At 44.1% G+C, this 26,019-nt stretch overlaps 2 protein-coding genes across 2 annotated transcripts in view; both read left to right on the top strand.

Annotated features, from left to right (window-relative positions):
- EPB41L4B (erythrocyte membrane protein band 4.1 like 4B) overlaps window positions 1-7,639 on the top strand; it is a 148,371-nt gene extending 140,732 nt beyond the window's left edge. Inside the window, exons 25-26 of the mRNA XM_007449793.1 lie at window positions 6,156-6,301; window positions 7,570-7,639. Coding sequence (XP_007449855.1) covers window positions 6,156-6,301; window positions 7,570-7,639 — 216 coding nt within the window. The remainder of the gene's footprint in view (window positions 1-6,155; window positions 6,302-7,569) is intronic.
- A 6,916-nt stretch (window positions 7,640-14,555) lies between these two features.
- The window catches only part of FRRS1L (ferric chelate reductase 1 like), a 19,764-nt gene continuing 8,300 nt past the window's right edge, over window positions 14,556-26,019 (top strand). The window contains exon 1 of the mRNA XM_007449795.1: window positions 14,556-14,961. Within this exon, the coding sequence (XP_007449857.1) occupies window positions 14,724-14,961 (238 nt within the window). The 5' untranslated portion in view covers window positions 14,556-14,723. The remainder of the gene's footprint in view (window positions 14,962-26,019) is intronic.

A 26,019-nucleotide genomic window follows, 5' to 3' on the forward strand; every position in this document is an offset into this window, starting at 1 on the left:
TTTTTTTTTTTTTTTTTTTTTTTGCGGTACGCGGGCCTCTCACTGTTGTGGCCTCTCCCATTGTGGAGCACAGGCTCTGGATGCGCGGGCTCAGCGGCCATGGCTTATGGGCCCAGCCACTCCGCGGCTTGTGGGATTCTCCTGGACTGGGGCACGAACCCGCGTCCCCTGCATCGGCAGGCAGACTCTCAACCACTGTGCCACCAGGGAAGCCCCCAATAGCTTCTTTTGATCACTGTGAACTCTGTGAGGCTGGGAAGGAGCTGGGGTTTGGGGGTCTGCATCTTCTAGTTTTGTTTTATTGAGGTGAGCTTCATGTAACATAAAATTAACCATTTTAAAGTGACAATTCAGTGACATTTAGTACATTCGGTGTCATGCAGCTACCACCTCTATCTAATTCTAAAACCTTTTCATCACCCCCAAAGGAAACCTCATACCCATCAAACAGTCACTTCCCATTTTCCCCTTCCCTCCGGCCCCTGTCAACCACCATTCTGTCTTTTTGGGTTTGCCCAGTTTGGATATTCCATAAAAATGGAATCACATACTGTGTGACCTATTGTGTCTGGCTTCTGTCACTTAGCATAATGTTTGTAAGGCTCATGCACACTGTAAGATATATCAGTACTTCAGGTCTTCTCATGGAGGACTAATATTCCATTGTACTTATATACCGTAACTTGTTGATCCATTCATTCATCGGTGGGCATTGATGGGTTGTCTCCACCTTTTGGCTAATGTGAATAATGCTGCTATGAACATGCAGGTACCTATATTTGTCTGAGTCCCTGTTTTTAATTCTTTTGGGTTGGATCTGCATCGTGATAATGGTAAGATTTTAGGTTAAGTTATTTTACCACTCTGAGCACCAGTCTCCTCTTATTTAAAGTGGAAATAGTAATAAGAACATCCTCCTCCTTATATCTGGTTGAGGCAAGGATCAAAAGGGATCAAGAACTTGAAAGTACTTTACCGAACACCGACCACCCCCACAAATGTTAAGTACGACTGTCGTTTCTCAATGCTGGAGAGGCAGGTGGTGTACTTAACAAGAGCAGGTAGTCATGGCAACTGGCTTTCCCGTTACCATGGCTCTCTGTGTCGCTGAGCAGCTTATTTAAACTCTTTGCAAACTGTTGAAATGTGTTTAAACATTTAAATATAGTTTCCTCATCTGCAAAATGAGAGAGTTCGATGATTTTCAGGATTCTTTTCAGCTGCTCAGCTTTTTTTTCCTTAACTAAAAGCTTCTGCAGCAGCTCACCATCTACTGAGCAGAAGTGGGGAGGCTCAAGTGGGGGGGGGCAGAAGAGGTTCCCTCCTCTTTCCCCTCACCCTCTCCTCCTCCCAGGGATCAGAGTATGCAATTCCTAGAACCAAGAACCAAGTGGTCCCTGAGGCTCCTTCCAAAGGCCAATCTAGAGGACCTGTGAGGTGGCCTAGGGGTAGCTTGAAGTGCAGTCTCGGGTTAGGTGATGGTCGCTACCTGAGGTGGCCGGCTGCATGAACAGGGAGGCTGTGAGCAGTGGCTGATTCATGTTTTGGAGGATGAACAGAACTGGGAAGGTGTTCAGCAGTCCATGCAGAGACAAAAGCAGGTTTCTAGAACAATCCACGCTCGGGTCACGATCTGCTTCCAGAACCTGCCTTTTAAGAGCCAGAGAGCAGAGACACAGGGGCTGGGCCGGGCTGTTCAGTGCTGCTGCCGCAACATTCATCTGGCCCCTGCAGCTGGGCTAGGCACAGCTCCCCAGCTGGAAGCTCCGGCTCTACTTCCGCTGCTGGCCGTGGCGGGCACTCTGGCCTGCTCCCCAGCCTTGGCAGTGCTGCGAGACACCCAGGGAAGCCCTTCCTGAAAAGCTGGGGGCCAAGATGGAGCAGGAAGCCAATGTCAGAAACCATGCTGGGACTTTTAAGAACTGGGCAAGAGGGCTTTGAGACAGCTGGAGCAGGCAGGGGGAACAGCATGAACCAGAGTCCTGGGGCAGAGGAGTCGTCCCACATTCAAGGGACTGAAATGAAAGCCAGTGGGTCTAGAAGGCAGAGAGCAAGGGTGTGAGGCATGAGAGGAGGAAGGGGAGGAAAGCAGGGACAAACCCTATAGGGCAAAACCATGCTTGGCTTTGTAGGCCAAAGGAGGGGCTCTGATCTGGATCCTACGAGCAATGGGAAGCCTTTGAAGGACTTGGAGCAGGGTAGTAACAGGGCAGCTGCATTTGGAAATTATCCCTGTGATGGCAGTGGGAGCAGAGCTGGGTTCAGGCAGAGTGGACCCAGGGAAGTAGCCTAGAAATCTAGGACAGTAGTTCAAGGGAGAGAAGGCAGAGAGTGTGATCCAGAGAGGTGTGGATGGTGGAGGTGGAGAGGTGTGCACGGATCAGGGGGATATTTAAGAGGCTGGTAAGGGGGACTTCCCTGGCATTTCAGTGGTTAAGACTTCACCTTGCAGTGCAAGGGGGTGTGGGTTCAATCCCCGGTCGGGGAGCTAAGATCCCACATGGCTGGTGGCCAAAAAACCAAAACATAAAGCAGAAGCAATATTGTAACAAATTCAATAAAGACTTTAAAAATGGTCCACATCAAAATAAAAATCTTAAAAAAAACAAAAAGAGGCTGGTAAGGAATTGGATTGGATGAGGGAGAGGGAGGGCCAAAAAGGGCTCCCAGATTTCTGACTTGCAGAATGTGGACGGAGAGTGGATGCATTCACTAAGATAAGGAAATCTTAGGGAAGAGTGGATTGGGAGGGATAATGAGTTTGCCTTTGGCCATGATGTGTTAGAAATGCCTTGGAAACATCTGAATGGAAACAATGAATGGGCAGTTGGATATCCAAGTCTGTATCAGGAGACAGGACTAGACTGGAGATTATAATTAGGGAGTTACTAACAGCTGGATGGTAACAAGCCAAATTCATGAGCTTCAGCTTCCTAATTTTCTTACCCCCCCCCCCCCCCGTGTGTCATATTGTCTTTTCCTCCCCTCCAAGGTCAAAACACTTGACCTTGCTACAGGGTTGCCCTCTCCACAGGCCTCCACACCTATCCTGACCACAGTCATGGGGGAGCTCAGCAGCTCCAGGGAACTCCACACAAAGTTTTTCTGGCAGTTGATCCAGCATTGACCTTGGGCCTGGTTTCAACAACCAGGCTCCTTGCTTAATCCTGAGACCAGTTTCTGTCTTGTATTTGGGCCTGTTAACTCTACTTGATACTCAGCCCAGGGCCTTGGTCTGTCTAAGATGAGGTCCCCTGCCTGGCTCTGGTCAGATTTCTGTCCCATGTTCTTCTGCCTAACCTGGTCTGTCCCTGTGTTATCTGCTTTGTTCCAGCAGAAGTTCGTTCATTCATTTCTTCATTCAGCAAATAGGAAGGCAAGTTCTCAGGGTTGAGATTTAATAATAGTAAGTTTCACTGCTCCCTAAGGTCATTCTTTTTTATTTATTTATTTATTTATTTATTTATTTATTTATTTTTGGCTGCGTTGGTCTTCATTGCCGCGAGTCGACTTTCTCTAGCTGCGGCGAGCGGGGGCTCCTCTTGCTTGCGGTGCGCGGGCTTCTCATTACAGTGGCTTTTCTTGTTGTGGAGCACAGGCTCTAGTTGCACAGGCTTCAGTAGTTGCAGCACGCGGGCTAGGTAGTTGTGGCTCGCGGGCTCGAGAGCGTAGGCTCAGTAGTTGTGGCACACAGGCTCAGTAGTTGTGGCTCGTGCGCTCTAGAGTGTGGGCTCAGTAGTTGTGGCACACGGGCTTAGTTGCTCCGCAGCATGTGGGATCTTCCCGGACCAGGGCTTGAACCCATGTCTCCTGCATTGGCAGGTGGATTCTTAACCACTGCACCACCAGGGAAGTCCTTCTAAGGTCATTCTTAAGTGAAGCTGGCTCTTTCTTTTTCTACTTTGAGTGCATGGCAGTAAAGAATATAATGACTATTAATAAAGTCTGGTGCCACTGCCCTGATTCATGCTAAGGCCCTGGTACTTTTACCCACTTTTGCCTTTGTATGTAAGTGTAAATTTCCCTCTTTTTTCCAGAAAGGATCAAAATTGGCATCAAAAGCTCAACCTCCACCCACTTCACTGAAACAACAAAATAACTTCTTACCCCAGCTCCTGTATCAGGAAGGCTGGGCTAAGTCATGCTTTAAAATGACAAATTGAATTTCCTACTCACGCTGCATGTCTGTCAGGGGTGGGCTATGCATTGTGCTCTGTGTTGCTCTGTTTCTGGGACCCAGGCTAATGGAGCAGCTGCCATCTGAAACATTGCTAGTCACAGTGGCAAAGGTGAAAAAAAAAGGTGACAAATCACACACTAGCACTTAAATCTTCCAATGGAAATAAAACACGGCAGCACATTTCTTTGGCCAAAACAAGGCACATGGTCATGCCTAACTTCAAAGTGGGGTGGGGAAGTGTAATCCTACCATGGAAATCAATGAGCCAGGATTATCTGGTAAACCACACAAGTGACCACTACAGCCCAAAGTTTGTGAAAGCTCCCTGTGGCAGACATCACATGCTAGCAATTCTACGATGCTCCTGTTCTCGTGGTCAATTCTTTGGCATTGCTCCAGCCCAGGCCAGGTCAGTTCTCTCTCTAGAGGCACTTGTAAAACAAACAAGGGCTTGTATTTCTCAGTAGTAGTCTTTCAGGACCTCTCAAAGATAAGAGTCTCCCCGTTGCTCAAGCCAGATATACCCTTATAGAAATACAACTATACCTGGTATTGTTGTGGTTTTCCATGTTTCCTTAGGAGGGACAGCTCATCGTCTGTCTAATCACTAGAAATATATTGCTCATTTGATGATTAAAACCTCTTCTTTAGAAAGCCACGTGAAAAATGTCTCCAAGTTTAGGGCCAGGAACTAGCATGAAAACTCAAGTTATAAAATATATAGCTGGTACTACTGAAAGGATATAAAACAAACAAAAAAGTATGCATAGAAAAAACGCTATGAGGAAATACACTGACAGTGATAGTAAGGGATTATGGAATTACTTCATTTCTTTACTTTTATATATCTTCTGAGTTTTCTATGTACAGTAATAAGCATATCTTGCTTTGTAATGAAAGCAATAATAAATTATCCTCTTGAAATGAGGCAGTGTACTCTAGACCAGTAGTTCTCAAACTCTACCGTATATCAGAATCATCTGAAGGTCTCGTAAGAACACAGATTGCCGGACTTTGTCCCCAAACATTCTGGTTCCAGAGGTCTTAGTTGGGGCCTGAGAATTTGCATTTTCATCAAGTTTCAAGGCGGTACTGATGCTGCTAGTCTGCGGCCCATACTTTGGGAACCACTGTTATAATGGTAAAAAAACACCAATTTTGAAGTCAGCCAACCCTGGTTTTAAATACTGGTTCTTAATACTTACTAACTGTGTGACCTTGGGAGGATCACTTAACCTCTTTGAGCCTCACTTTCCTTTTCCTTAAAATCAGTTCCAAGATGTACGTTTTTCCACCTTCTAACATCTCTGAAATCAGAATGTTTATTACAATAGTGTACATGACAGAGTTCGAATGGTTACTTTTTCTTTCTCTGTGGCACATGCAAAAATGATGCATCTTACAAATGATGGTGTCTAACATGTGATGAAACATGACCTCTACCTTTAAGATTGTCCAGAGGTGATGTATGTCAAGTGCTTAGCATAGTGGCTAGCACTAAGCAATATCATTTAATAAATGGCAATTGATTAACTATTATTAAAAAATAACAGAGACTGGGCTTCCCTGGTGGCGCAGTGGTTAAGAATATGCCTGCCAATGCAGGGGACACGAGTTCGAGCCCTGGTCTGGGAATATCCCACATGCCGCGGAGCAACTAAGCCCGTGCACCACAACTACTGAGCCCGCGTGCCACAACTACTGAAGCCCATGCGCATGGAACCCATGCTCCACAACAAGAGAAGCCACTGCAATGAGAAGCCCACGCACCGCAACGAAGAGTAGCCCCTGCTGGCCGAAACTAGAGAAAGCTCGTGTGCAGCAACGAGGACCCAACGCAGCCATAAATACATAAATAAAATTTCTTAAATAAATAAAATAACAGGGACTGTGTGGTAAGTCTTAGGGAGCAGCTGACAGTGTGAAAATGGAACCCAAACTGAGATTGATTTCCTCTTTTCTGTTTCCTCTCCAGGCAGACTTTAGAGACAGTAAATTACAGTGCTGTCCTGGCCAGTCTTCCCCACTGATTCCAGCAGCAACCCTGAGGCCTTTGACAGAGACCGTCTCCACAGTGCAGACCATCTACACCATTCGGAAGCCTGTTTCTCCAGTGGCCAGGTGAGTCAGATCAGCAGGTACCAAGAGATAACTCTGATGACAGGAAACCAGGCACAGGCTCTAGGTGCATTGTGTTTGTGACATCTACCACTCTCTTATTCATTCTTTTATTCATTTATTCTCTGAATATTCTCTGAATATTGGTGTTTATTGAAATGTCGTCAAAGGCTAGGCACTATTCTAGGTGCTAGGGCTGTAGAGTGAACAAAACAGATGAAAGTGCTACCTTTGCGGAGTTTACAATTTAGTGTTGGGGGAGGGGAGAGAGACATTGAATGAGTGTGTGTATGTGTGTGTGAGAGAGTGACAAGTGCTAGGGAGAAACATAAATCCATGAAGGGCAATAGGGCATGCTGGGATGGTCTCACCCAGGTGGCATTTAAGCAGAGAGCTGAAGGTGGTGAGGGGAGCAAGCTGCAGATATTTGGGAAAGGAGTATAGTAGTCAGAGGGAACAGCTGGTGCTAAGGCTTCTGAGGTGGAGTGAGCCTGGCATGGTTAAGAAAGAGTTAAGGGTGCTGGTGCAGCCAGAGAGGTAGTGAATGACAGGAGAGGAAACCCATGAAACTGGGGCCAGATTGTGTAAAGCCTTCTTGGCCATAGTAGAAACATTGCTTTCTACTCTGAATGAAATTATTTAAAAAATCGATTGTGCCTTTCAAGACGTGTACTTCCTGTGGGATGTGTGTGTGTGTGTGTGTGTGTGTGTGTGTGTGTGTGTGTGTGTGTGTGTATGTATGTGTGCACCTAAACAGTGGAGATAAATTCCATAGATAGGCAACTGGGCTCGAGGGCAAAGGACTCAGCAGCATCCTCTTAAAGCAGCCAATTTTACTTCATTCAATTTTATTTATTAAAACATTGGAGGTAATTCTGGGAGAAAGTGCATATGAAACCAATTGAAAACATGATTTAAAGAAATCTAACCCCTGGACATTTTCCCATTCATTTAAATGACCTTTACTGAGAGGCTGCTATGTGCCAGTTCCTATGCTAGGCTCCAGGGTTTCAGAGAGGAATGGCATATATAACAGTCAGTCCCCTGAGGAGCGGTGCTTTCAGAAGCTCTCCATCTGGTGGGGGGAACCTATAGGCAGCCTATTTCAGGTCACTGTAATGCTAGCAAATGTAGGGGGTCCTTAAGGAGCCTGAAAAAGAAAGTCAAGAACTCAGATTGGGAAAGAATCTGGGAGACGACATTTAAACTGAGACTGCTCTTACCATTTTTGAGCGTGTATCTCAGCATTTTGTCACCTTATTGTTTTTCAGTGCAGAGACGCTCCGGCAGGAACTGGAGAGAGAGAAAATGATGAAAAGACTGTTGATGACCGAACTGTGAAATTCTCCCCTTGGTGCCTGGAGGATGGCATGGTGCCTTCTGTCCGTTTTCTTTCTTCGGGCTTTGTGTGATCACTCTAGCACAACATACAAATGTGTGCTCTGTTGGCCCAGGTCTCTGTGGTTAGTCAAAGCCAACTTCTGGCTTGACTTCTATCGGAAAAGATATTTTATGTCTCCTGAGTATTAGAGATTTTCTGCTACTCAGTGTAGTTGAGACAGGGTTTGGTAAAGCCTAGAAGAAAGATGGGAAAACCAGGATTCCTTTTCAGAAGTTCCTGTGTGTATATATTAATAACCACAGGGGTTAATATGGCACGGAATCCTTTGCTGTCAATCTCAACCATGTGATTTTGTATGATTGACACTTGCACCAAGCTTTGACTGTTTGTTAGAGTCATTTTTAATGAGAGAATAATTCTTTACTGCTGGTTTTTCATTGACACTGGTAAATACACAGATCTTATAAAGTCTTTAACATTCATTTTTATTCAGACACAAGTAGGTGAACTAAAAAAGGAAAGTTGCAGTCGCCAGAGCTGAAGGTGCTTCAGCTTAATCTGAAATACAATTTAACTTGTGAACTTATGGTATATGATATTATTTGGGATATATAAAATTTATTATTGAACCCAAAGTAAGACATTATAGTTTAAATTGTCTAAAAATCCTTACAAAGTGACTTGATATCAGGATTCATTTGGCTGTTCCATAAAGGAAAATTATTTCTAAAGTTGATCAACTCATGTCCTGTTGATAGAAACTTGACCAGAAGAAACTTTGCTCTCTTTTTGTATAGTTTCAAGAAATGTGTTTTTAAATTTTTATTATGCACTTGAACAACTTTGCAGGAATAATGAAGAACCCCCTAACCACAGACTAGCCCTCTGAAATGTTTCCCATGCTTTCTCAATGAATATGCACACATTTTTACATCAGTATGGTCAGTGTGTACATGGTCTTTGATTACTTCCTCCATCTAACACACAGCTCCTCTTTTCAACACTGATCCTGCTCTCACCAATTTTGATTTCTTTGTATCCATGTAACATGATTAACCTCATTTCTTGCCATTACTAGCTATTTGAGTTATATCTAATTTTTCACTCTTATAAATAGTGCTGCTATGAATGTCTTTGTAAAAAATGTTCCTTCCTTTGGATTCTCCCCTTGGGAATATCTCCAAAGAGAGATTACAAGGTCAAAGAGCATGAGGTATTTTATAGCTCTTGTTTCATATTGCCAGATTGCTTTCTAGAAAGATCCAGTCTCTGGGTTGAAAAGACCTTAAAGGTCATCAAATTCAACCCCCCATCCTCTCTGAATGCTTGAATCCCCTCTACAATTTATGATGCCACCAGCAATGTGTAAGCATTTCTATTTACCAATAGTTCTGCCAGTATTGGGTTGTGCCATTTCTATTTATTTTTGCTAGTTTAATAAGTGCGTATAGTTGTTTCTTGAAAGGTGGTTTTATTTCACTAATTGCTAGCAAGGCTGAGCACTTTTCCATGTGGTGACTTACTGGCTGTATTTCCTTGTGTGTAAAATGTCCATCCATTTCTTATGACCACTTAAGTGGAATTGATCTCGTATATTTGTATCAGAACTGTATTTTTATGTTGTATAATTTGCTCTCCTGTCCCTCTCCTTAAACGTGAATGGTGCCAATAATTTGATACTAATGATTATAAAAAAAAAGTAATGCCTCATTGACTAGCATTGTTGTAAAATGAGGTAATGTACGCAAATATTCAGATAACAGAGGATTAACCCTTTAAGTGCTGAATCTATACAATTTTAATATTTTTTTGAGGGAAATCTTTCTAAAATATATTACACACTTCCCTGCCTTAGTAAACAGAGTATACTGGAGAGTATTTAACCTTTTCTTGATGAGTCATGGTCATCATTACAAACATCCGCCCCTTTTGTACCTTGGTGTGGTGCAGTGATGTCGTCAGGCACTATCCAGATGCGCAGGGCTTGGCTTGCCTTTCACAGACTAACGCTTTTCTCATTGATGGTTTGCACTGCTGTCTGCTCTATTGGTGAAGCTGTCTGGGGGCAATTGTGGTATTTGGGAACTTTTACCCCCCACCCCAATACTACATGACCCCGGCTGTACTTTTAAAACAGCTTTAGCCATTCTTTATGTTGTGTACACGATACAAAATGTGTTCCTGTACAGTACGGGGGAAATATCTGTTTCTGGGGTTGTCACCTCTTGCCAATCCCTCCTCTTCTAACCTGCTTTCTCAGTCTTCTGCTCTTCACTTCCGGCTCTCTGATGGAAACCTCCAGGGCAAAACTGAAGTTTTCTTGAGGAAGCCAGGAAACTCAGTGTTACATACGTGTCAGGTTGGCTTTGCTTCCGAGGAGGGATGCATGGGCTTTTTGGCCATTGTTCTCAGGAGGCTCTGAGCCTGCTGCTTCTTCCCCATGTCCCCCTGGGTTCACAGATGTCACTGGAAGTCTGATCACAAACAAGTTGGCTGTTACTGTATATGAAAACCCAGTACCTTTGGCAGCTCAACTCTAACCAGTAAAATCAAGAGGATTCCATTGTTTCAGCAGTTGTCCTGGTTATTTGCCTACGTACATGTATGTTGGGTGCTTGGCATTGTGACCTGAGAAGATGACATTGTGTTGGGTGGATTCATAGGGATAAAAATGAATTGGTACAATCACTTCGCCTTTTTTTATATACTTAAAACCAAAATAACAGTACCATACGGTCACACAACACATCTTATGTCCAGGGAGAAAAATCAGCTTGCTGACATAATCATTCCGGAGCAAGTGTTCCAGACTGTGAGCCACAGACTCCTGGTGGGTATGGGGGTGAGGGTTAATGCAAGTGGCCTGGGAATCCTGCAACCCCAGGTTTGTGGATTGTAGATTGCATAGGAGATCCTTATGTTTAAAGAGTTTAAAAACGAGGTCCTAGAGCATTCAGAAGATCCCATCTTTTACCAAGTTTTACACTCCCAGAATAGCACAAGAATATTCTGTTACCATCTTTTTTTTTTTTTTTTTTTTGCGGTCTGCGGGCCTCTCACTGCTGTGTGGCCCCTCCCGTTGCGGAGTACAGGCTCCGGACGTGCAGGCTCAGCGGCCATGGCTCACGGGCCCAGCCGCTCCACAGCATGTGGGATCTTCCCGGACCGGGGCACGAACCCGTGTCCCCTGCATCGGCGGGCGGACTCTCAACCACTGCGCCACCAGGGAAGGCCCTCTGTTACCATCTTTATCTTTCTTTCATCATCTCAAAGATCACAGCTTTTAAAAAACTTGAAATTCACCCTGTTAACCATTTTAATGTATATAATTCAGTATTTTTTAGCATATTCATAATGTCATACAAATATCACAACTATCTAATTACAGAACATTTCCATGATTCCAAAAAGAAACTCCGTATCTGTAGTCACTACCAATTCTCCCCTCCCCCTGTCTTTTAGCAACCACTAATTTACTTTCTGTCTTTGGATATCTGTCTATGGATTTGCCTATTCTGGACATTCATATAAATGGAATAACACAATATGTGGTCTTTTGTGACTGGCTTCTTTCACTTAACGCAATGTCTTCAAGTTTCATCCATGTTGTAGCATGTATTAGTACTTCGTTCCTTTTTAATGGCTATATAATATTCCATTGTAAGGATATGCCACATTTTGTTTATCCATTCATCAATTAATAGACATTTGGCTTGCTTCCACTTTTTGACTCTTATGAATAATATGAACATTTGTGAACATCTGTTTTCAGTTCTCTTGGTTATATAACTGAGATGGGAATAGCTGTGTCATACGGCAACTCTATGTTGAACTTTTTGAGGAGCTGCCAAGATCACAACTTTTATTTCATAAACAATCAAAAGGGAAAAAAATCACATATATTACTAGACAGACAGAAGCGTGGACAAATCTGTTGTTAAACTGGTCAGATAACGAGATGCAGCACGGATTTGTGGGGGGTGAAGTTTATAACAGAAAAAAATTGTTTTAGAGAAATGGCTTTGAGAAGAGAAAATAAAGGTGCTATCTTTTTTTAAAAGTGCAAATGAAATTAAACTCAGGTTCATCTCTAAGATCTTGTTTGAATGCCCAACTCTTGTTCAGGCAGTGGTCTCAGCATGTTCAGGAAACGTTCTTCCTTGAAAAATATGTACAAAAGAGAAAACCACAGTATTGTGGATTCACATCAGTGGGGAGCAGAGGCTTTATGCAAAACCTGGGATGTAACAAAGTAGGGAATATGTGCTGAGGGTGAGAACAGGTCTCCCTCCAGGGCTGAAATCTTGTAGGAAAACAAAAAGAATAAGAAAATCCCAAAAGCAATTTAAGTGGATGAGAGAGAACCTCGTGAAAGGAAGCAGCCAAGCCCATAAGGAATTGGACACCAGAGTAGGTTCTAAGGCCCTGGGGTGGTGTGCAGACTTTTAAGTGACCCATGAAGATTATGGGTATTCTCCCTAGAAAAAGCTATGCAGCACACATCATTCCAGCACTTTCATTCGATCCTCACACCACCCCTGAAACCCATCTATGTCCGCCTTTGAGTCCATGGACCCCAGGTCCTTGATCACGGGTAGCTCATTGAAATCTGCAGTTTACCTACAAGCTTCATTTTAAGCTGTGGGTGCAAACCCTCCTCCGACACCAGCACCTGACATCCCCTGCCCAAAAAAAAAAAAAGCCCACCTGGTTTTACCAGACCAGTTTACCAGAAGAATGACCTGGTTTTAATCTACCTTATATCTGGCACCATCACTGTTAATTGTATTAATTAAAATGAAGGGAATAAAAAATAAAGTAATAGATAACAGCTTGGATTCCCAAACCAGTGAATCAACACCAGAATCAGAAGTCCAATGCTTGTTTTTTTTTTGCTAAACATTGGTCCACTTAAAATTGGCCATATCTTTCCTGATAAACAGGAAGATGAAAAGAAAGACATTTCAATATTTAACAATAAGATTTTTTTTTTGGATTTTTTTGTTCTTTTAGGGATACTCTAACAGATTTTCAATTGATTGGACTTCTTGTATTTTAGAATTTTATCCTCTGGAAGCTATGTTTTTGGGAAAGAAATGTCTTTGTTTTGATTTTTAAAGTAATTATAGTTCATCTTACCTTTTTCAAGCAGTAAATCTGACATATTTCTTAAAATGACTGGGATATTGGGAGACCTAGTGAAGCCCAGGGTTTCCATGAATTATACCTGAATCACCTGTCAGGATAAACACGTTTAAACTCCAATTGGACAACCCACCATCAGTGTTAACTGATACCTAAAAGCAAACATTTGACCTCTGGGTCACACAAAACTTCTCACTTCTCACAGCAGTCCCCTGTCTCCCATCTCTCCTGGGCCAAAAAAGGTTGTAATCACTAGTTTCTTTTGAATTTTTGTATTTCAGAACCATAGGCATATTCATTCGTTCATTGTCATAGGGTTTAATACTATAGGTATTCATTCAATACCACTGATCCTCACCTCTATCTAATCTCCAGTGCATCATGGAGGTTACTGATCACCACACGGCACTGCCTGACTTCTGGGCCTACGTTTGAAACCTCTATGCTTTTCTGCCTCCGTAATTATTTTGTTTGTTTATGCAATAAAATAAAATTTAAAAGCAAGCTAGAATGCTGGATCTGCAATACTAGCATAAAAAGAATTGTATCCATGTTTTCTAGCGGAAAACAGCTTAGCAGTTTGAATGTGTTATCACTCCAAAACCATCATTTGGAAAGGCCTGGCATGTAGTTAAGTGCTTGGTGTGGATGAATGAATGAATGGCTGAGTAAACCGGAAGTGAACTGCAAGCGGCAGGAATGGATTTGGGAAAGTCGGGAATTCCACGGTCTGGGCCTGCCAAGGCCTGTACGTGCTTGCTGTGGGGAAACCAGTAAACCAGTTGCCTGGTGTTGAAGGGGGCACGTTACGCAAGGGCACCGGCAGCCTCTGCTGACTGCACACGCCAAAAATCTATGCGAATCCAGCCCAAAGAGCTGGGTTCTAGTTTCCCTCGGGAAACTAGACCTTAAGGACCTCGGACCTCGGTTTACCTATGTTTAAAGTGGCCCTAAGGACCTCGGTTTACCTATCTATAAAGTGCGTATCTTGCAATTTCAACTTTTTCAGTGATGACCCCAAGAAGTAATGGATATAGTAAGTGCTTTATATAAACCAAAAAGTGCTGGAACAAGGTGGGGGAAGCAGTGACTCTGACAAGGTGTGTTCAAGGTGAACCCTCCGGGGAGCACTTCTTAAATGTGAACGTATACTGGGGTCTCCCGGGGATATTGGTAAAATGCGTCCTGAGTCACGTGTCTGCTGTGGGGCCCGAGATTAGTGATGCTAACATGCTGGCCTCTGGGGGCTGCTGCTGCTGCTGCTGCTGATGCTCCGTGGACCACTTTCTGAGTAGTAGCAAGAGGGTAGAAGGGCCAAATCTGTGTCTGTGAGAGACTCGTGGAGGGAGGGAGGAGAAATGGGAGGAAGAATGGAGGCAGAGAAAGAGAGTTCGGGAGAGGAGGGTGCTAGGAAGAAGGGGAGGCTTCTGGCGCCAGCGAGGATGCGCAGACTGAGGCTGGGAGGCGGCGGGTGCGGGCGGCTGCGCGGCTGCGCGGGCTGAGGGAGGGGGCGGACGCGTGCTGGCGGCGGCGGACGCGCAGTCCGACCCTGCGCCCGCGGCGCCCCTGATGCGGCCCGAGCCGCCTGTCTGCGGGATCGGTGCATAGCGTTGGCGCGGCCGCGTCGGCAGTGCCCGGAGGGCCAAATCTGTGTCTGTGAGAGACTCGTGGAGGGAGGGAGGAGAAATGGGAGGAAGAATGGAGGCAGAGAAAGAGAGTTCGGGAGAGGAGGGTGCTAGGAAGAAGGGGAGGCTTCTGGCGCCAGCGAGGATGCGCAGACTGAGGCTGGGAGGCGGCGGGTGCGGGCGGCTGCGCGGCTGCGCGGGCTGAGGGAGGGGGCGGACGCGTGCTGGCGGCGGCGGACGCGCAGTCCGACCCTGCGCCCGCGGCGCCCCTGCTGCGGCCCGAGCGGCCTGTCTGCGGGATCGGTGGATAGCGATGGCGCGGCCGCGCCGGCAGCGCCCGGGGGCCTGGGCGCCGCTGCTCTTGCTGCTGCTGGCCGGGCCCGTCGCCTGTGCCGCCAGCCCCGCGGACGACGGCGCTGGCGCCGGGGGCCGGGGGCCCCGGGGCCGCGCGCAGGGGGACTCCGGCTCCGACGAGGCGGTGCCGCGCCACGACTCCTCCTACGGCACCTTCGCGGGGGAGTTCTACGACCTACGCTACCTGTCCGAGGAGGGTGAGGCTGCGGAAGGATGAGGGGCTGCGGGAGCGGAGACCCGGGACGGGGACCGGAGGCGGCAGGAGCGGGGGCGGGGGCGGGCAATTGGTTAGGATGCGAATGGAGGCAGCGCCGGCACGGCCGAGGCCCGGACGGGGAGCGCGTGGCTCCCACTACCCATCCGCCTGGACAAGTGGTCTCAAGAGCTGTCAGCGCCTTCCACCCGCTGCTGGCTTTACAGGTGGGGAGACTGAGGCCGGGAGAGGCAGGTGGTCAGTCAAGTCCTGCGAAGCTGCGGACAGGTGGGGCTGTGTCTAGGCTCCCCCAGTTTTCAGCATCTGGCCTCCACTCTCTGCCTCTGTCAGGGATTGGGGTAGAGGGTGGTAAAGGAGGAGACTGCCATCTGGCCTAGGGTGTGTGAGATAAGAGCAGCTGGTGGGAAGCAGAAATCCCAATTTAAAGAGAGATGTTGCCTTATTTCCTCCCTGTCTGTATGGCCCTAAATTTGCAGTGGCTAGTGTCCCAAGCTCAGCGTTCTGTTCGTGCTCACTGCCCTGCCCATGAGAGCCGGGTCACATCTCTTTCCCCACTTCCATCCCACTTCTTTACTGTCTTCCCACATGTCATGCATCCCTAGTGTGAGCCACCATTGTTGGGGCCTGGTGGGCCCAGAGACAGGGTGTTTGTCCCTCAATGACCTCCCTGTAGAGGCAGTGTTTCAGTGAGCACAAAAGCCAAGCTGATTTTCTTCAGAAGGAATGGAAACTGGCTTCTTACTGCTGCAATTTGGAAAGTGATTTTCCTTTTCTTCTGCTAAGAGGAATATCCAAGAATCAAGTTGGGCTTTGAAATGCTGTGTGTCCCAGCAGATGATATGATGCTGGATGTATCTGTTACTTAAGATTAGGTTTAGCTACCTACAACAAACAAACATTAATAGCTTAAATAAGATAGAAGTTCCCCTGTCACGTAAAGAAATCTAGAAGTAGGCAGTCTAAAACTGGTCATCGGAGACACTAATCCTGGTCTTCTGCTTCTTCACAACTCTTAGAATGTAACTTCGTGGTCCAAAATGGCTGCTTCATCTCCAGCCATTACATTCACTTTCCAGACCATGGGAAAGAGGAAGTGGGAAGAAGGTCACTGACTACTTTATAAGGAGATTGCTCAGGAGGCCCATGTAGCAATTCTACTTACACTTCATTAGCCACAGCCTAGTCATATGGTCACACATAGGTGCAGAGGAGGCTGGGAAATGTAGCCTTTATCTGGGAAGTAATATGCCCAATTCAAAAGCTGGACTTACTGTATTATATGGAGAAATGGATTTGGGGAAATACATTAGTTGTGTAGATGCTTAACTGCTGAAACAGGGACCCCAACATACAGTGGCTTAAATAAGATAGTTTATTTTTCTTTGACTTGAGTCTGGCTGGTCTGGGCAGGTGGTCCAGCTCTGTTCCACAAGGTCATTCAAGGACCTAGGTTCTTTCCCTGATGTTGTTCCCCCACCCTCTAAGGCTTTGTCCTCATCTGTGTGGAAGTCAGGTTGCTTGCACGTCTTTGTTCAAGCTTGAGGAAAGGAGAAAGCGAGGAAGTTCAGGACAAACAATTACTTTTAGGCTGGTTGCACAAATCACTGCTGCTCACATTTCTTTGGCGAGAACCTAATTACATGACCTAGCTGCAAGGGAGGCTGAAAAGTAGAGTCTTCTAGCTGGGCAGCCATGTGGTCAGGGAGAAGGAAAGAATGCAGGGGCAGAGTAGGGGAAAAACAAGCAGAAGTAGAATCTGTCACTCTATAAAAGAATAAATAGTACAAAATCCATGTCTTTTTGAAAGCATGTAATACGTAGTTATTCTGTTCATAGCCTAGCGCACTGCCAGGTGACTCAAAGGTGGCACATGAGAAATTATATTCTCATTGGGCACATGCATCTAACAAATGGAGAAAAAGGTCAGATTCTATGTCAGTTTGTATATATAGAGAGAGAATGAAGTTAGTTGTGTAGTCCAGGCACTTTTATGAACGTGGACATCAGGTGGGCTGCAGCCCAAAGGAAAGCTTTATAGAGTTGAACCAGGAAGTGTGAGAGACTTTGGTGAGACAAAAGGGGGAGGGCACTTAGGTGAGGTGACCCTACAGGGGTAGCAGGGCCTGTGATATGTGTACAGATCTCTAGTTTGTCTGCTTGGCACTCTCACCCATTCTGCACATAAAACCTGAAGCCTGGCTCTAACCCTCAAAAAATCTGCAATGGTTCCAACCTACTCCCTGGAGGAAGCTTCAACTCCTTTACCTGGAATTTTCTGTCTGACCCAACTTTCATTTACAACCATCTCTCACTCCTTCCTTTCCCTCACTCTGAGCTTTCACTGTCCATTCTACCCTTCTCTCTGATCCTTTCACTTATCTTCAAAGGCTGATCCTACAACCATCTGGTGGGTGCTAGTGGGGATGTTTGTGGGGTGGGCCTCCCAGGGGAAGCACGTCTACTAGATTACCCTGGGCCTAGGCTTTAGCCTTGTGGGTCCTGAGTAGAGACTTTCCCAAGATCCTTAGAAATAATCAATGACAGTGCCTTAAAAGGGTACTGCCAGAGATGGAGAAGCAGAACCAGGAAATGTCCCAGAATGGTTTCCCACCCAGGAGACGAAGGAAAAAGGCATCAGGAAGAGTGTCCCATGCCATGGGGAGGCCCAGTGAAGAGTTTAAATAGTTGATGGATTCAGGAAATGAGAGGTAATGGGTGGATTTTCCTGGGATGAGTTCAGTGGAGAAGGAAGGAGGGACACCAGTTGATTTTGGAGGAAGTGGCAAATGAAGAGGTAGAAATAGCACCTTTAAACTATTCTATCTTTCTATCAGTACAAGTGGGGTTGTCTTTTTCTAGTGACTGGGCTGTTTTCTCTATGCAGGGTACGCCCTTCTCAGGTTCAAAGTTGCCGACAAACTGAAGTTTTAATTTTTAAAAATTAAAATTAAAAATTAAAATTAAAAATTAAATTAAAATTTAATTTTTTAATTAAAAAAATTTTTCATTTTAAAAAATGAAAAAGTAGCCCAGTAGTATGAAATCAGAAAAAGGGAATTAGAATAATGGGGTGGGCATGGAGAATTCCCTGAAACTCTGGTTGAGCCCAGTGACCATTACCCGCCTTGTCCAGAGACCATTTCTCCAGTGTCCAAGTTGCCCAAGACCCCCAGGCCACAGACTGAACACTGGCTGATTTGATGTTTCTCATCACCCCCTAACATGCTCGTTTTTTTTAATTTAAATTATATTTTGGTTTAATGATGCTAGTTTTCAGAATTCTTGGGGGTTCCCGCTGTCTTAGCCTGTACTACTCAAGCCTTACAGTCCCAGTGCAATTGCTGCCTCTTTCAGAGGGCTTCTCTGCTTTTCTCCCCCCATTCCCTGCCATTAGGCAAGATATTCTCCCAGAGTACGCTGTCTAACCGTGCTGCGACCCTTTGTGCTCTCTGCGGTTAACAGTTTGGATAGGTTCTTGGTGCTTGACTCCTATCACTCATACCCTCTTACCCTTGAGGTTCTCAAGCCAGAATCTATATATTCAGAACAACAGTATAAATATAAAACAGATTGCCACATGATTATGGGCAAACCTCCTATTCTGAGGGTTCTCTGAAAAAAATTGAGTTGGGTGTTGGCTTAGGGTTAAGTCCTAAGTGAAGCCTGCTGCTCCCTTTTCCTTGCTGCTAAGATTTACAGACCAGTTCTGAGGAGCAAACCCTGAGACTCATCAGCCAGCCACTTGGATGATGGTAGCTGGCTTGCCCTTGGGCCATACCCTACCTAGGAAGGAAACAAGGAACACCGTTCAAGGTTGCTTATCTTTAAGGCATAGTAGTCTGACCACTTGTAAAACATGGCCCAATCAATGAGTTTCTGACCATTGAGTTCTGACCACAATTTTTCCCATCTTGGGAAAGAGCTAGTAAGGCAGTAGAGAGAAGAACAGAGCTTGGGGGGAAGGGCAGGAGTTCCTTCATCTGCCTATATTCTTCCTGCGTCTACTGTGTATTGTATGAGGATACATAACTCATCACCATACATATAAACATTTGGGATGCTTTTCCCCTTGTGGTGCATATATACGTACTGAGAATAAAAAGACCCCCCCCCCCCACTCACACACAGAGGCACATGCACACTTTTTTTTTTCATTTATAGTATCTCTTCATTTGTACTTTGGTTTGAACAAAGATAGTATCACCTTGTTCAGTGACAAAGTAGAAACAGCATATATATATATATATATATATATATATATAGTTTGGGGGCGGGAGAATAAAACCAAAACAAATCACAGAAAAGGTAAATAATTTAAAGGTAAATAATCTATATCTAATTCATATCCATGAATCTAACCCAATAATAACACTAACTGGAGCTAACTTTTATTAAGTGCTTTACTGTGTGCCAGTCACTGTCCTAAGTACCTTACCCATATTAACTTTAATCTTTATAGCAACACTCTGACTTAGATACTACTGTTATTCCCACTTTGGAGTAAAGGAAACTGACCCCCAGAAAGTTTAAATATTGTAGCTAAAGTCACACAGCTAGAAAGTAGCAGAGAACCGGGTGGGTTTGTTGTTGATTGACTTTATGGATAAAGTGGTGTGAGGTGTCCAGTGTGTTTAGAAGAGAGGGTCCCTGTGGACCTCCTCTTCTAAACACATGTGCTAGGAAATGCAGTGGAACAGGCGGGATGGGGCATTTTTATGGGCAAACTTGAAAAGAGGGGCTTGGAATTGATGGGGTAGTCAGTTGAGAACTGCAGGTTCCTGAGTGGTGGAGTGCCATGATGAAAGCTTTGCTAAACGGGCTCCACGTGGGTGGAATGTTCCATTTTACAAAGTCCCTTGACATTTTTGCTTCATTATATGGTTCTGATAAGGAGAAACGATTCAGGCAGTCCAGAAAGAGAAATAGGCTGATGCAGTAGCTCTCAGAGATTTGAACAGATAATTTCTGGTTAAAACTTCAAGGAATTAAGTACCAAATTAATACCTGAGGGCTGTGATCCAAGCAGTTAATTAGAAGCAATAAATAGCAAACGAGAAGCCATTATCCACCTAGTGGAGTATGGCAAAACAGGCTCAAGGGATTGCAAAAGAGGAACAGATAGTGGCTGCGTGTTAGACAAGAATGGAAACAGCAAAGGCATGTTGAGAACCTGGAGAAATGAACCAAGAAAATAAGTGCCTCTTGAAGGGAGGAAAAAATGGCTTTCATCCTCCGAAACAGAACAGTTAATTGCAGGGGTTTACAGGGCACGTGTGAGAAGAAGGAAAGGGAAGGAGGAAAAAAAAAGGTTTTTTTTTTTGCCTCAAACCAATATTGTTTGGTCTTCGTCCAAATTTTAATTTTCGATAAAGAGAAAGAAAGCACTAAAATGGAAAGTGGAGGGAAAGGAACAAACAAACAAAACCACCAAAAACCAGTAATAAAAAGGTGGGAGCAACAACATTCTAAATCAACTTATACTTCAATAGGAAAAAAAAGTGGGAGCATGGACAAAGCTAAGGGGAAAAGCAGAAGCTGGCATGGCTGGGTGTCTGACCCATACATCTCAGGACTAAGGAAGACGAGTGAGTGTAGGAGAGATAGGAGCGGGTGGGGAGAGGCCAGTAAAGGTCTTCAAATGGCGTTGTGACAAGAGCTGATTCCTGTTTTAGAAACCTGGCGCTGGTGGGAGAATTAGAAGGGAAGTGGGGGAATCAGATAGGAGGCAGTGCAATAACCAAGAGGCAGGCTCCTGTTTCAGGGTGGGAATGAAAGGAATGGTGATGGAGGAAATGTTCCAGGTGGAGGAATCTAGGGTTTCAGGGTTGGGAGACTGGGGGTGGGTGGTGGGATTCTTCACTAAGATAGAAAACGTAGGAGGAAGGGCATTTGGGAGGTGGAGAAGCTCAGTGTTGGGCGTCTGGAATTGTTTTGCTTGTGGAGAAACACCTGGAGGCAGAAACACCTGGAGGCAGTTGATTTTGGGGCTTAAACGTTGATAGAAGAAAAGGAGAAGTGGCAAAGAATTGTGAAGTTAGAGAAAGAAAACTCTAAGGAAAGTAGGAAGAAAGAAATTACAAAGTAGCAGAATTTAATGAAATAGAAACCAAATATTCAGTAAAGAGGATCAAAAAAGCCAGAAGTGATTCTTTGAAAATGTGAATCAAGTAGATACATGTATTAGTCAGTGTTATCCAGAGAGACACAACCAATAGGATGTGTATGTGTATATAGATGAGAGACAGAGAGTGAAATGTTTATTTTAAGGAGCTGGCTCACACAGTTTTGGAGGTTGGCAAGTCCAGAATCTGCAGGGTGGGCTGGCAGGCTGGAGACCCAGGAGAGAGCCGATGTTATAGTTCAAGTCTGAAGGCCATCTGCCACAGAATTCACTCTTGCTTGGGGAAGGTCAGTCTTTTTGTTCTGTCCAGCTGGGGATGAGGCCTACCTACATTATGGAGGGCAATCTGCTTTACTCAGAGTCCACTGATATAAAATGTTAAATGTTTATCTCATCCAAAAACACTCTCACAGAAACATCCAGAATAATGTTTGACCACATATCTGGGCACCTGGCCTAGCCAAGTTGGCACATAAAATTAACTCTCACAATAGGATTCTGGCAAGATTGATAAGGAGAAAAAGAGAAAAGACAAATAATATTAGGAATGAAAAAAGGGAGAAATAACCCTAGACATAGCAGAGATTAAAAAGCTAATACATTACAACTCAATGATAAAAAGACAGCCTACCCTATTAAAACATGGAGAAAGGCTCTAAATAGACATTTCTCCAAAGAAGATATACAAATAGCCAATAAGCACATGAAAAGATACTCAGCATCATTAGTCATTAAGAAAATGTAAATCAAAATCATAATGAGATATCACTTAACACCCACTAGGATGGCTATAATTAAAAGAAAAGCACCTTCCCCTAACCCCGCCATAGTACATTGCTGGTAAGAATGTAAAACAGTGCGGCTACTTTGGAAAATAATTTGATAGTTCCTCACAAAGTTAAACATAGAGTTAACATATGACACAGCAGTTCTATTCCAAGAGAACTGAAAACATATGTTCACACAAAGACTTGTACACAGATGTTCATGGCAGCATTATTCATAATAGCCCCAAAGTAGAAACAACCCAAATGTCTGTCAGCCCCTGAATGGGTAAAAAAATGTTGTATATCCACACAACGGAGTGTTCCATAAATCAAGAAATATCGTTAATTCTGTGTACCTAGAGTATTTAAAAATTAAAATTCTACAATAAACGTAATTTTCCAATAAAACTGTACAGTGCATGTAAAACAGATCCAATTGAATATCTTTATTCTCTAGGCTTCAAGATGATAACTGCTAATAAGATACGGTTTTTCACAAACATTTACATTGTATTGCTATTCAAGGATTAATACACTTAGTCTCTACCCATCAAGGTTTAGTCAGAAAGACAGAAACCAATTTTTTTAGCTTTTTAAAACAGGATAACCAGCCCAGGGAGCTGTGTGAAAAGGTATTGAGGGGACCGCAGAAGCAAAAAGGGAGCTCAGAGAAAGTCACTTTGGGAAGCTGCTGCCGGCCCTGGGGCTGAGGGAGCAGAGAGAAGGGCTTGAGGTTGTGAGAGCCAAGAGCTCAGACAAGGGACCTCCCACTCCCACCCCCACCCCAGAGGTGCAGCCCGTCCTCTGAGAATGGGCTGTCTGCCCAGCTGATGCTGGTTCCTTTGAAGAGGCTGGTCCTGGGAGTCTAGAAAAAAGCTGTAAACTCAAACCGACTGCCAATGCAAGGATGAAGCAGAGTTGCTGAGGACTTGCATATTGGACAGCAATCAAACAGGAACAAATGGTCTTTCCCTCCTCCTGCCTCCCAACCTCCCTTTAATGTTTTCTTTTGGCAGAACCTAGCCAGCTGGCAAAGGAGAGATGTGGTTTGCAGAGTACTAGCCCATCCTACAGCTGGCTGTAGAGGCTGGGTTGTAGCTGAGATACAGGAGCTTAAATATTGGCATGTGGTCCCAAACTTATTTTATTCCAAATAGTGAGATCATTTAATTTCAGGAAAAAAAAAAATATTGCTTTGCTTATATTCTGATACCAACCCCAGTTGGTGTCTTGAAATTCAGTTCTGGCACTAATGACCCCACAGGTTAAAGGGCATGGTCCACAACAAGACTAGCCTCACTTCAGACCAACTGGCTACCAGTCCAGGGGCCACTCACAACCCCCCTTGGGTTCTATAATTCACTAGAACGTCTCAAAGGATTCAGGAATGGGCTGTACACACAATAACAGTTTTGGTATCAAGGATACAGCTCAGGAACAGCCAATGAAGACACACACAGGGCAGAGTCTGGGGGGCTCATGAATGCAGTTTCCGTGTCCTGTCCTGGAAGGAGAGGATTCCTCTCCATGGAATCATGACTTGTCACCCTCCTGGCATATCAGTGTGTTCACCACCAGGAAGCTGCACTGAGCTTCAGTGTCCAGTGTTTCTATTGGGGTTTCATTACCTAGGCATGGTTGATTTAATCATTAGCTACAGAATTGAACTCAATCTCCAGCCCCTCACCCCCTCCCTGGAGGCAGGGCTAGCTCAAAGCCCCAAACCTCTAATCATGTGGTTTGTCTTTCTAGTGACCAGTCCCCATTCTGAGTCATCTTATCTCTTAGCATAAACTCAGGTGTGAACCCAAGGGGCTCAGGAATAAGAAAGACCCATTTGGGAAATTCCAAGGATTTAGTCTCCCTCCCAGGAACCAGGGACAAAAACCAATCAAATTCTTTCTTACAAAACATCTTACAGGGACTTCCCTGGTGGCGCAGTGGTTAAGAATCCGCCTGCCAATGCAGGGGACATGGGTTCGAGCCCTGGTCAGGGAAGATCCCACATGCCACGGAGCAACTAAGCCTGTGCACCACAGCTACTGAGCTTGCGCTCTAGAGCCTGCGAGCCACAACTACTGAGCCCGTGTGCCTAGAGCCCATGCTCTGCAACAAGAGAAGCCACCGCAATGAGAAGCCTGTGCACCGCAACGAAGAGTAGCTCCCGCTCGCCACAACTAGAGAAAGCCTGCGTGCAATAACGAAGACCCAGTGCAGTGAAAAGTAAATAAATAAATAAATTTATGCTTAAAAAAACAAAACATCTTACAAAATGAGAAGAAAATGTGATATTATTAAATGATGCCCAAATTCATTTGACAACAAAAGTTCTCATTCCAAGATTTAGAAGCATATAAAATAGGAAATCAGTGCTAGAAAAGCCCTGAGAAATAAGCCATTTACCAACATTAATAAGCTAGTTCAATACATTGATAAGTGAGCTTTGTTCCAAAACTTGCTCTTATTTGGAGCTTAGAAACCCATTCTTCTAGAGACGATCTTACCCAATGCTTAGTTTAAAAATTTAATAGTAACAATAGTCCAATAGTAATAATTACTGGCATTTATTGAGCTGGAAATCTGCTATATGCTGATGTATTATTCTAGATGCTAGGAAGTAATAAGGACGATGGAAAGAAATGGTGAACCTGCGTCAGAAGCAACATTACAAGAGATTGTCTTTTTCAGACACCTATAGAACCTTAAAAACATAAGTAGTCATTGCATTCCTGGATAAATACTCTGAGAAAAAATAGCCACAGCATTGTAGTGAGAAATAAGAGGAAGAACATATAGGATGATGCTTAACATAGTAGCATCGAACTCCATAAATATTAAGAGAAAAACAACTCATCCAAGGTGGGACTCAGTCTATAGTACTTAAGTGGATTTACGACTTAGCATAACATAAGCATGAAAATAGAAAAAGTAATGCATCTGGCCCAAGTACTTAAAGATGGTGAAAAGGTAGGGCTGTACTTTAGTATGTGATCAAGATCAGGGTAGTAGAGATGAACTGTCCATAGAGCACAGGTATGAACCAGGAAAATGTGGCCTGGTGACTTTTTTTTTTATTGAAGTGTAGTTGATTTACAATGTCGTGCTAATCTCTGCTGTAGTCACAGCAGAGTGACTCAGTTATACACATATAGACATTCTTTTTTTAGATTCTTTTCCACTATGGTTTATCACAGGATATTGAATATAGTTTCCTGTGCTATACATTAGGACCTTCTTATTTATCCATTCTAAATGTAATAGTTTGCATCTGCTGTTGGCTTTTTTTTTTAAGTATAATTTAATGAAACAAAGTAAACAAAACCTCATTTTAAAAAATTACAAATCACAAAGAAAGGACTTCAGAATAGTGAGAAAAGAAAAACTAATACAATAATTTTTTAAAGTGTATTTGCACTGCCTAATATCTATGGGTGATTTTATTTATTCATTTGACAGTCATTCAATGTCCAGTGTTGAGCACTGTGCTGGGCAGAGAATAGAAGATGAATCACACATGGTGCAGGGAGTGGACAGCCTAGAAGAAAAATATTTGTGTCACAGACTGGAAGCATAATGCAGGCTTTCCTTTGATGTGTGGTTGAATGCATTATGATGTTAAGAAAGATGCATGAAATGATTTGTTTAAAGAATTAGTGAGATAAGAAAATGTTCTATACAGCTTAATGAAAAATGGAAGTTCAGAGAAACAGAAAAATCCTATTATAACATATAGATAAAAATGGAAAACGTCTGCTATCAAATATAGAAATGTTTCATTTATTTTTTCTCTTAGAACATGTGTATTGTATAAAACTGTGATTTTCACACTCTCAGGGGACAGTGGTGAGCCAGTGGGTATGATATTATGTCCTCTTTCAGTGCCTCAGGCTCCTTACCTGTAAATGAGGAAAAAGCCCTTTCTCAGTTAACAACGTAAGGCTGGGTTCAAAGATGTGTGCCCCTACCTGCCCCTCATGAGAAGGGTGATTAGGCTTCAACAAAGCTCTTTTCTGAGGCCTTCACCATTTCTAGACGCGTGCGCTAGAGAATAGTCAACCTACTAAAAAGAAGCATTTCTCATTGGAAACGTCGTTCCTGGATTTTCTAACCATTATTTATTCTCACTGGCCAGGTTACCCTTTCCCTACCGCTC

The sequence above is a fragment of the Lipotes vexillifer genome, unplaced genomic scaffold (genome assembly GCF_000442215.2).
Source record: "Lipotes vexillifer unplaced genomic scaffold, Lipotes_vexillifer_v1.1 scaffold230, whole genome shotgun sequence".
Classification (NCBI taxonomy): domain Eukaryota; kingdom Metazoa; phylum Chordata; class Mammalia; order Artiodactyla; family Lipotidae; genus Lipotes; species Lipotes vexillifer.